Genomic DNA, 12,898 nt, shown 5'->3' on the forward strand with positions numbered 1-12,898 from the left:
ATTTTTTCCAAAATCCAAAAAGTTTGGTAATTGCTAACCACGATTCTGCTTAAACTGCTTGACGTAAAAAGCTTATTTTTGGTAAACGGATTTTTCGAAAGTCAAATTTCAACGAGATGAAACTACCCCTCAAATATTACCAAGTTATATAATAATATCGCCATATTGTTTTTTCTCATGCTGACATAAATGTGAGAAAAATTTATCCAGTTTGTATGTTAATGGAAATGCTTGCTTTGCTTTATCATCACCATTACAAATGATTAAATCGACGCGAACAAAGTCGCGGGTACACGCTAGTTTTCTTATAAAAGTCATTAAAAAATTATGCTAGCAATTTTACCCATAATTATTCTCCTACGTTATGTTCAAATTTTAGATCCCCTTTGAATATACATACGATATATGAGAAATTTACATGCAAAGTTGTAAATTATTTAGGAAAGTTAAGAGCGCATTAACCACGAAATGTGTTATAAAATACCATACAGTCATGCCAAAAGCTTTTAGTTTTGGAAAGCGTTTTAGAAGGAGAGCTTTTAAGTTTATATGACTCGGATTTTAAGCTTTAAAACCTTAACGCTACACCACGGAAATCTTTTGAAAACGATACAAGTCCATTTTCTTTTTGTTTGTACTATTTCTTGTGCCTTTTTCGAACAAAAGATCATATTTATGTGTTTGTAATGCTTCTACACTTAGATAAAGAAACTAAAAACTGGAAACAAATACTTCATAGATTTTATAATACAAAAAAATTATTTAACTTCGTTCAAATAATATTAAAAAAAACAAACCAAACCAAAACAAAAAAAAACGATTAAAAAAAAGTCGCCTTGGCTAGGATTCGAACCTGCCTTACTACGGCTCCAACGTCATAGCAGCGTAAAGTCCTAACGCTTTAACCACGCGGCCAGCGAGGACTTGAAAGATTCTATGTAAAATTCTTACTTAAAAGATAATGTTTAGTGAAAGTACTTTTTTATTTATAAATATTTATTTAATTCTGTTTTTATATGTATGTATGCTGTATTTGTTCATATAGGGGCAACATAGATACATTATCTGTGAAAATTTCAACTGTCTAGCTATCACGGTTCATAAGATAGACCTTTGTGACAGACGAACGGACGGACAGCGAAGTCTTAATAATAGGGTTCCCGTTTTTACCCTTTGGGTACGGAACCCTAAAAACGGGATTTATTGTACTTACATACAAAGTGAATCACTCAGAGTGAAATCATCCAGTGTAATCATCCTAGTTTACATATTGTCATCCAGTTTGCTGGTTCCCATCCAGCGCACTGCAACTGTTTCCAGCAGTCCATTTTTCCGGGTTAATATGGCTTTAGTACTAGGTGGTAGGATTTCTCTTGAAGAAAAAATGTAAATATTATAATGTCGAATGGTGAATAGTTTAATAATTATAATAAGTTAAAAACTAATTAAATTTAAAGCTACTAATAGTAAATACAAAAACTACGACAGAGGATCGACTGGCAATTGTGAAGTGAACTGAAAAATAAAAACGGAACATTTTTCACTTAGCCTTCACTCTGGATGTATTTAGGAACGAATCTGTTGTAAAATGTTGGTCGGATATTAAATTGTTTCAGTGTATACTTACCTTTAGTGTATACTTTGGATAAAATAGTAATTATAAAAAATGTCTATACCTCTGTGGCAGATTCATCTATTCAATATAGAAGATCCATCTATCCGATAGAAGCGATAGCCTCTAAAAGAAAAATGAAAGAGGCTTTTTTAATTCAATCTAATAAAAATAAATGTATTGCTCATGCATCTGTAGATGTTAGTAATGAATGGCAATCGCTTCTTTGATTTTAAAGAACATAACACAAATAAACATAACATACGTAAAAATTAAAAATAATCATACAGAAAGTTTGGGCTTTTTGGTTTTACCTTATTAAGTAATTGTTATCAGGTAGTAATAATTGTTAATTTTGAAATTTAACTTGGGGGATATAATGTAATTTTAACAGAACGTCAACGGCTTTTCTAGACGTATCTGTTTTAAAAAACTAAAGTGTTCCGAATAGTTGAATTTAAATATTTCAGGCTATTTATAACTAGTACCTAAAATGATGTTTTTAGACGAATCATTACTGTTTGCGACGAGGCGTTGGGCCGAGTCCGGAAATAGATGAGTCCTAAAAAACATAATTTAGGTACGTGTTAAGCATACACTATTTTTGTCATACGCTTTTTACAGTTTTTTAGAACGATATTTGCAAATTTTCCATATTTGAAATTATAATGTTTGAAAAAGTTGGTTTATAAATTCATATCTTAGTAACGAGTTTGTTTATTTCATCGCATTTGACATGTCATTCGAAATTTGTCACAAAATCACACACAAATTCATCAACAATTTTAAATGTTCCAAAATCCCGAACATATTGCTAATAAGGCCAAAGAAATCAGTTGGATTTACTTCCTGTGAAGTCTCGTGCCATTTACCAGAAAGAATATGATGTTTTTAATTTGAATGGAAAGCTATCGTAAAAAATTTATGTATTCGTTGTAAATGAAGATGTATTGCTAAATTATTTCCACTAGAAAAGTAAGTACCTAGGTACCTATTTAAAAGAGGCTTTTAAATTAAAATATTCTTAAATTACAGTCACAAACATTCAAAACCATCGTCAATTTGGTCGAAATATTCCATGCTGAGAGCATAAGTGTTAAAGAAGATATTTATATTGACAAATTTCCAAAACTTATTGCTTTTTTGAAGAGGAATTCGGTTGTTACGAGCCTGTCTAAGGTTTTGTCCATAAAGAGATCGGTGATTTTTTGCCACGGCTAGTGATGAAACTTATTTATTTATTGCTGCAAGCCAATGATTTTTAAAATATATAGATGGTTTCTATTCCATTGTATTTGATTTTTAGGTAGCTCTTTGTCATTGGCCTTGTGGAGGCCATGTAGAAGAAGAATTGTACTCTCTACGAGTGCAAGACATCATAGAAAAAGACAACAGCTGCCTTTTAGTTACCCTTGCGGATACAAAAACTAATATCAAAAGAGTGTTTCCGGTGGTGAACGAAGGGAACGTTGTCAATCCAGTTGAGTTGTATAGAAAATATGCTTGTCTTAGGCCAAAAAATGTACCACATGATTATGTCTTCATCTCTTATCGTAAAGGAAAATGCACCGTGCAACGAGTCGGCATTCATTCATTTGGGAAGATGCCATCGATTGTAGCAGCATTTTTAAAGTTGTCGAACCCAAACGAATATACAGGTCATTGTTTCCGACGTAGTTCTGCTACTCTTGCTGCAGATGCAGATGTGGATTTTACATCGCTGAAACGCCTAGGAGGTTGGAGGTAAAAATTTTAATATTTTCCGATCTTGTTCTAAACAACAATAATTATTTAGGTCGTCCACAGTGGCCGAAGGTTACATAGAAGAATCTATTGAGAAAAAGAAGAAAGTTTGCAAACTGCTAATGGGGGAAAAGAAAATCGCGACCACTTCCACGGATGTATTACCAAGTACATCATCGTTCGCATTTACTCCACCTCATCAGAAAGTAAATTTACCTGCCAATGGAGGAGTCGTTTCGATTGCAGATGCAAGTTTTCAAAATGCACAAAATTGTTCATTTCATTTTTATTTTTCCAAATAACTTAGCTTTTGATATTGTTAGTATTTAATAATTTAAAAATCAAATACAATGGAATAAGAAACCATCTATATATTTTAAAAATCATTATCGCAAACTTACCTTAGTAAGTAAATAAGTTTCATCACTAGCCGTGGCCAAAAAATCACCGATCTCTTTTATGGACAAAACCTTAGACTTTTTAGGCTCGTAACCAACCGAATTCCTCTTCAAAAAAGCAAAAGTTTTGGAAATTTGTCAATATAAATATCTTCTTTAACACTTAACACTGCTCGCATGGAATATTTCTGACCAAATTGACGATGGTTTGAATGTTTGTGACTGTAATTTAAGAATATTTTAATTTAAAAGCCTCTTTTAAATAGGTACCTAGGTACTTACTTTAAACAAATAACTTAGCTTTTGATATTGTTAGTATTTAATAATTTAATTATAAATATATGTATAATTTTATGATTTTAGACAAATTTCTGAATGACAAAATAAAACAACCAAATAACGAATTTAGACATTTTAGTCCATAAAGGTTGCCATGACGACCTTTACGGCCTAGGCCGAAAAAGAAACATTTTACGGACTGAAATGAGTCCGTAAAATAGCTGTTTTTGGGAGCGTATGACAAAAAATATTTTTTTTCTTTATTCTTTGTATTTTTTTGCTTCCGACGACGGAAAGAGATAAACTTTAAGCATTTTTTTGTTCGTTAGGCAAATTTTATATCTGTAAACCTAACTTTTGACAAGTAGTTTCCGCTTGGATTAAAGGGCGGTTTACACGTTACGAGAAATCGTAACGATGTGATTGACAAATTTATGGTTCAATTAATCGGAAAAGTGGAGTACTGTTTACACGGTACGATAAATCGTAACGATGTTATCTATATGCCTTCAAACCCTAATAATCACTGCAGTTTGTCTCCAAAGTAAGAGAGACCTTTACAAGTTGATCTGGACAACTTGCAGTGATACGATTGCCCCCAACTATTTAACGCATACCTACGCAACCTACAAGGTATACCAAGTAAAACTGTCTTATTTTATGGATCCTAAAGTCGGAAGGGTTACAAGATAATCTATCAAAGACCTGTCGTGATTGTTCAGGCGTGGCGCTAAAAGCTCTACGCGCTTTCGTCTGCCCGAGTTTACTATAAAACGCAGCGCTCCAAACCGCTAGCAGGTTTGTGTTAGCTTTGCCGGTATACGCGCGCGATACTCTCCTGCAGTTATCCGTTCCTGCTGCTACCGATAAGTCTATTAAGTCAGTCGATTGACTTACGTGCCGGGAAAAAATAATTCGCGTTTAGAGATTTTAATAAATTAATAAAAAATAAAGACAATGGCAGTGCAAATGCATAGAAATATGGTGCCCAGGACCACCATCGAGAGATTTAAGTTCACTCGATATGAGGTAATTAAGCCATTAGTTAGTTTTTGGTAATTAAATTTTGTTCCCAAAAAACTTCATAATGAGATTTATTGTAACATAGTCGCCCAATAATAGCACACATTTTTAAAATATATTTTCCTTAATATGCGGAGATTTTTATAAATATAGTTTTACAATAAATTGTAGTTTTTCAAATTGAATGCTAAATATTTATTCGCTTAGTAGATTTGCTATAAATGTTTGTTTTGTTTTTAAAATGTTGGCAATTATAAAAATTGAATTTCTCAAGTCTACTAAAGCCTTATTCAGAACCTTAAAAAATTAATGGTTTTAATTATATTTTAAGCTTGATTCAGAACCTCGCAATTAGTGCAATAAATTAGTGGTTTGTGCCTTTAATTTCAATGTAACCATTCAAAACGTCAAAATTAGTGGTAGATATTTTCAATTAGTAGAAAAAGTTATCGTATACAGGGTGAGTTTCCTACGATGTTCTCTATGGGTATCTCGGAAACTACTGGAGATAGAGAGTCGGTTAAATGGGGAAAGAATTGCAGTTTTGTGGGGTCATAAATATGCGCCTTTCAGATTTTTGAAAAAGTTCATGGCTTACTAGATATTTAGAAAAAACCTAATTCCGGTTATTTTAAAAATTGTCCCTAATTCCATTATAAGCTATTTTAGACAAAAAGTTTTCAGATATAAGTTGTAGATAATCACATCTTTAATAAGACTGTGTCCTCCGTTTTCTTCTAAAGCCTGTCATTTTTGACATATGGCACAAACATGTTTTTTTAAATGTAAACCATAGTAGGCCATGACTTCATAAAAAGCGCCATTTTCTAAGCTTTTCAGCGATATAAGCTATAATATGTTTTCTTCGAAAAATTACTGAGTTATAGCCAATTCTTATCATTTTTAAACAATTTCACTTAGTTAGCCATGGAAACAAGTTTAATCGTCTTTGCTCTCAGAAATGTGAAGCTGTCACATCCAAACTTTGTAAATTAAAATAAACAAAAATTGTAAATATGAATTTTTCAAATGAAGAAAAGCGTGTAAGATTATTGGTTCAACTTTTCTTGACCATACATTTTCGAGGATAGGTTGACCGGTGAATGTTATGTTTTTTAGAGAACGATTTTCACGACTTGTTAGAAAAGTTAAATTTAGTTATAGCCAATTCTTATTTCTCTTGACTAATTTCACTTAGATTGCATGGCATTCTTATTCTTTTGTGATTTATAACTTATAAAAAGTCAGAATATATTACTAAACGGTTCTTTAGAATTTACATTACACAAACTAAAACTTAAAAAAAATAATATCGCTGCAGTCGAGTCACTGCATACACTTTAAGTTATTTTAGAAAATGTTCAAAAATTCCATTGTTTGGAGTTACATCTTTTTAAAACTGAATTATTACCTATTCTCACAAAAGGACCGGTTGATTTAATTAAACTTCTCTCGTACCGCCACTTCGAGTGCTTCTCTTAATTCATAAGTTCTTTTGTAAACCTTATTTTTAACCATACCGCATAAAAAAAATCTAAAATGGATAGGTCAGGTGGTCGAGGAGGCCCATGCAATTAGTCCACCTCTTCCTATCCCTGAGTTTATATTATTATGATATCAATAATTTTTAACATTTCTTTCATTGTGCGGGGGGGAGGGTCATAATGAAAGTCATTTTGGAAACACTCTATTGATGCGCGAGTATCTACACGCTTTTCTTCATTTGAGAAATTCATATTTACAATTTCTGTTTATTTTAATTTACAAAGTTTGAATGTGACAGCTTCACATTTCTGAGAGTAGCGGCGATTGAACTTGTTTCCATGGCTAACTAAGTGAAATTGTTTAAAAATGATAAGAATTGGCTATAACTCAGTAATTTTTCGAAGAAAACATAATAGCTTATATCGCTAAAAACTTAAAAAATGCCGCTTTTTATAAAGTCATGGCCAATTCTTTTCCCATTTAACCGACTCTCTATCCCCAGTAGTTTCCAAGATACCCATAGAGAACATCGTAGGAAACTCACCCTGTATACAGGGTGTTTCAAAACAAATGCGAAAAACTTCAGGGGGTGATTCCTTGTTCAAAATAAAGGGTAGTTTGCTTTGTAAACGTTGGGTCAAAAGTCAACTATTAGGGAGATATCGCGGTACAAAGATGGCGGAAAAATAATGTTTTTATTTTTTATCTTGAAAACGAAAAGAGATAGACTAATGAAATTTTACGGAAGCATTACTGTTATGAAAACACAGTTTCTGGTAATTTTTTCACTTTTTTAAAATGAGTGGAAGGGGTTGAAATAAACTACCCCTATCATTCCTGTTAATGAAATTTAAAGAAAAATCTTATCAAACTCAAATCAACTTAACAAACTTATCAAACGCAAATCAAAATTTGCGAGAAATGTCATTTTGGCCTTTGATTATCTTCCGTCAAGAGAAATTGTGGTTGGACATCAAAAGTTGATTGTTTTATAAGCTAAATATTATTAGGCTTTCTCTATGGATACAACTGACTAACGTAAGCTGTTGCTAGGATATTCTATTAATTTTAATTGTGTTTCTTAAACATTGTGAATGATCGTAAACTAAAAAGTATAAAGCGTAATTGAAACCACTAATTTATTCTATTGCGAGGCTCTGAATAAAGCTTTATAATTAAAAGTTTACAGCCTGCGGTAGTCAGTTGTATCTTGGGCTGTATCCATAATAATAATAATAATCATCTTTATTTCACATTGTGTATGAATTTACAGAGAATCTGAAAATATATCACAAAGGAAATGGTGTCACAGACAATAATTTTTTTTTTCCCCATTGAATTTGTCTGGCAATTAACACATATTTTTTAATATCATCTAATAAACACGCTGTAAAAATTTTAGAATGCCTAAAGTATGTTTTCCAGGTATAATAATTAAACATATATGGAATGGTCTGGTTACACTTTAAATCCGAAAAAAAAGTCTGGCACACTTATTTCTAGGTTAAATAGATGCTAAAATTTAAGAATAAACAAATTTCAAGTTGCCTAAAGAATGTTTTTTGGATTTATTTTTTTGCAAATGTTATGAGTTGCGCAGTAGCGAAATACCCCGAACCCCCCAGCCAGACTTAGGATTCTGGGTTCACAAGTTATTAAACTTTATTTTTTTTTATTATTCTAACTTGCTTAAAATATGTTCTCTAAATATGTCGCCAGCTCTAAGGCTAATATACCAATGATAAGTGTCTTAAAGTTTTGTTTGAATCTTCTAAAATTTGATATTTCTTTTATATTATTTGGTAGTTTATTAAATAACCTGAGACACATATAATATGGATTCCTCCCAGTCAGAGTCAATCTGTGTACTGGGTAATTTACATTTAGGGTTCTGGTGTTATACCCATGAGCCATCTGGGAATCAAATGAATTCCGATTTTTAAAAAAGAAAAGCAGAGCTTCATAAATACCGTGCTGGCAACTGTTACTTTTGGGTCGGCATTTACATGTGTGAAAGTAAATCGCATAGGGATCTTATTAAGTCGGAGTGAGAGAAATGCTACCGACCGACGCGACGCGCGACGGTGTTCTGTTGCGGCGTTGCCGATACGCCTTTCCCTATCAACTAAAGTAAAATCACGATCGCAAACCGCTTATTTTTAAAAGACTTTTTTTTCAAGAGATAACTAGATAAAATCATTAGACATGTTTCTGAGCATCTGAAATGGAATTATAAGGATATCGTTAGGGTGTCATTTTTTTTATAACGAGAAAACGTCAGTAATCGCGATAATTTAAAAACTCAACTTTTTAACACATAACAGGCCATAACTCAAGAACCACTTTAGATATTGAAACTTTTTTTTATTTTCAAGATCGGATATTTTACAATATGTTTACAAAAGAAAAATTCGATAATGTTGTTTTTTCCATTCAAAAATTGTAAACAATCTATCCATTTACTTTTAGAGCATAGCAATTTTCAGCAATCGTGTAATTTTTTTATTGATAAATATTTTCACATACTGTCTACAAACAAAATACAGCAGAAATATTAACAAAGTTCTTGAAAAAACTAAAATCTATTATTTCTAATAGATTTCGAGATATCGATTTTTGAATTCAGAGTTCTAATAGCGCGACCACTATCGAACACCCACTCAATTCCACTTATTTTTACCAAAAATGCAAGTGTTTGCACTTAAAAAAATTCAAGCTATAGGGAAAATTACAACGACTCGTTAATAAACAAACAAATTAAGTATCACGAGACGTAATTAAATCGTGAAGCTGAACGCGTGACGTACACCTTTCCCTAGAACTTTAAGTACTGACAGAGGTATTGATTGGGTCGATCGGTCAACTGCGACAAATCTGCTATATCCCCTTCCACGTCTCTTAGCGATGTGCACAGTTTCTCGGTTTATTTCATACGTTTGGCAACGTGTTTACTGTCCTCTCTTTGTTCAGTACATTATAAACGCATTGTATTCTTCTTACATACGGAAATCTCGACCCAAGACTAACCTTTGCCAGCCCTTGGTATAAACCCCATGCACCGTCATCAAACCCTCACTCTTGAAAAGTCCTCGGCAACTATCTCTACACTTCATATTTTTCATTGTCCTCAGCAGTCGCTTTTGAACAACAAATATTTTCTGTATGTCTCTATTTCCACCCCACAAAATGATTCCATACCTCAACACTGATAAGAAATTTGCATAATATAATATCTTAATAGTATTATAGTCCACATTACAGTCCATAAAGCCTATAATTAGCTTATAAGACAATCAACTTTTGATTTCTAACCACAAATTCTCTTAACGAAAGATAATCTAAGACTAATCTAAGTATAATTATTAGTGAAAAAAGTTAAAAATTTGTTAACTAATTGAAAATGTCTACCACTAATTTTAACGTTCTGAATGCTTACATTGAATTTAGAGCAACAAGTAACCACTAATTTTGAGCTTCAAAATGAAGCTTTAGAAAAAATTCAACTATATTTTCATATTTTTTTCATTTTTCTTTAAAACGGTATGAAAATTTGGAAGAGTAAACCGGATTAATAATTTTAGAATAAACAAAAACTTTTATGAAGAAATCATTTTTCTCAAAAAGTTACTAATAAAAAAGTTTTTCCTCTTGTAAAGACAATCCGGAATCCGGAGACATACTGTATCTATCGTATCTTCATTTTTACTCTGAACTATTGGTTTTTAAACCTCTTTGCTACTAAACAGTGACAGAAACTAAAATTCCAATTGAAATATTTATTCTATGCCGTTATTTTTTTTTCGATCCATGTAAAAATATCTTTCTAGACGTATTAGGACGTACGAACAGTAGTAAACAATAATTTATTATTGTTTTATTTATGTTTATATTGTTCGCTAATGAGACAATTGGCAATTCTAATTGTCTTCTGAATTTGGCGTTTGTGCTAGGAATACTAATGGTTTTATTATTCAAATTATGTTAGTTTAGTTATAGCTTTATTATTCAGTTTGAGGAACGAAATTTGAAACATGTGGAAGTAATAAATTGTTGTAAAATATTATTTTAAGAAAATTTCAACATTTTTCAAGAAATAGATTTGTAAGAAAAACGTGCGTCTATATTAAAATATCTTTATTATTATATCTAAAAAAATGAATGGTTTTTAAAATTTGGAGTTTGTAAACAATTTATTTGGAAGTGTAAAATAAAAAAAAATACGTCAAATAAGTTCTAAATAAAGTAAATCATCTTGTAAAATTTATTTGAAAGATTTAAACAATTCAAAATTACCCAAGAAACGTCAAAAATCTTTGACACAGTGTTCCAGAAGTCGTTTAAATTGATTAAAATGGTGTAGTCTCCCTCACATCACAGAATATCTAGCTACGCAACAGAAAAATACTCGTAATGAAAGAGCTAAAATTTCACAAATAAAATACTAGATGGCGCGACAATATCATAATTAGAATATAATTGGAAATTTTGAACTTTCGGTTTTAGATCGACGGTACATCGACGGCCTTGAAGCTCGCCTAAATATGCACAGTTGCCAGATTCAAAAAGACCTTTAATTGGCATCCCATTCTTTTTCTGGTGTATAATAGTTTCTTTCTATTCTTATTTTCTTGTCAGACACACTTATGTTAATTGTTCGTTTGGCTTTTAAAATAGTTTTAAGTATATTATTACAAAACATATACTCAAAAAATACATTTTTAATATACACAACCTTATATTGTTAACTAAGAAAATACCTTTAATTACCTTTAAAAATATACAGGGCGATTGATAGTGATATTTATTAATGCGGGAAAGTTAGTAATGAAATATAAGTTTAATAATAATGGAATTAATTTATTAAAATGCAGTAACACACAACAAATCTTTATAAAGAAACGTAAGTATACCAAATTAGGGCCCAATCGAGGATGATATCATAATATTGGACTCCACTCGATATGCTTCAAGGTACCATAATATTGCAAATTTACCGAAGATCCGTAGTATGCCAAGTTTAAGCCCAATCGATCGCCAGGAAATGGTATCGTAATATGGTACTACATTATGGTACCTCTTGATATGCTTCACGGTACCATAATATTGCAATGTTATCAAACATACGCAAGTATATATCAAATACGAGCCCAATCGAACGTCAGGAAGTGGTATCATAATGTAGTACTATAGAAGGTACTACTTTATATGCTCCATGGTACTATAATATTACAATGTCACCGAAGATACGTCGTATACCAAGTTTAAGCCCAATCGAACGCCATGTACGTAATATGGTACTATATTATGGTACCACTTGATATGGTTCATGGTATCATAATATTATAATATGTCATCAAAAATACGAAATTATACATCAAATATATGAGCTTAATCGAACATCAAGGAGTGGTAACATAATATGGTACTATAGAAGGTACCACTTTATATGCTCCATGGTTCCACAAAATTACAATGTCACCGGAGATACGTAGTATACCAAGTTTAAGCCCTATATCAACCGCCACGTATCTAATATGGTGCTATATTATAGTATGGTACCACTTGATATGCTTCATGGTACCATAATATTGCAATGTGATCAAAAATATGCAAGTATATATCAAATACGAGCCCAATCCAACGTCAGGAAGTGGTATCATAATGTAGTACTATAGAAGGTACCACTTTATATGCTCCATGGAACTATAATATTACAATGTTACTAAAGATAAAGTAGAATACCAAGTTTAAGCTCAATCGAACGCCATGTATCGTAATATGGTACTATATTATAGTATACTATTTCCCATATAAAATGACAGCGATCTTCATTTCATAGCTATCGCTAACGCCGTTTTCTCCCCGATCATACGGTATAAAGTATGAACACAATTGAACGTCAGGAAGTGGTATCATAATAGTAGAACAATACTTATTATATTGTCGCCGAATTACAATCAAATTCAGGATTCAATTACAATCAAACGTCAGGAACTGATTATTGAACCCCAACTAATATGGCAAGTTAAATACGTACTTAAACCTGACTAAACGTTTGAAAAAAGAGCACTGATCTATTTTAATATGTTTAAATGATGTAGCAAATTTGAAGGTAGGATTTATCAGAAAGTATTACAATATGAATTACACAATGGCAACACTGCACAAAATTCTTTTAAATTTCGTTTGTAGAAAACTATTTTCTTTTAAATTTATCGCCCTCTATTATGTAGTAGCGAAACTACCGGATCAAAATATCTGATTTGGAGACAGGCTTTTAAAGCCTGTCTCCTTTTGATACCTACAATTTTATACATGTAACGAGGCTTCTGTTGCGTAGCTAGATATTCTGTGCTCA

At 31.8% G+C, this 12,898-nt stretch overlaps 1 protein-coding gene across 3 annotated transcripts in view; it reads left to right on the top strand.

The window, feature by feature from the left end:
- LOC115890348 (dopamine N-acetyltransferase-like) overlaps positions 1-12,898 on the top strand; it is a 102,203-nt gene that overhangs the window by 42,992 nt on the left and 46,313 nt on the right. The window contains exon 1 of one of the 3 annotated variants that reach the window (XM_030910545.1): positions 4,830-5,061. The exons of the other annotated variants lie outside the window; for them this stretch is intronic. Within the exon in view, the coding sequence (XP_030766405.1) occupies positions 4,990-5,061 (72 nt within the window). The 5' untranslated portion in view covers positions 4,830-4,989. Of the gene's footprint in view, positions 1-4,829; positions 5,062-12,898 lie in introns of those variants that run through there. 3 annotated transcript variants of the gene reach the window in all.

Source organism: Sitophilus oryzae, unplaced genomic scaffold (assembly GCF_002938485.1).
Source record: "Sitophilus oryzae breed Bouriz unplaced genomic scaffold, Soryzae_2.0 scaffold_863_pilon_pilon, whole genome shotgun sequence".
In the NCBI taxonomy this organism is placed as follows: domain Eukaryota; kingdom Metazoa; phylum Arthropoda; class Insecta; order Coleoptera; family Curculionidae; genus Sitophilus; species Sitophilus oryzae.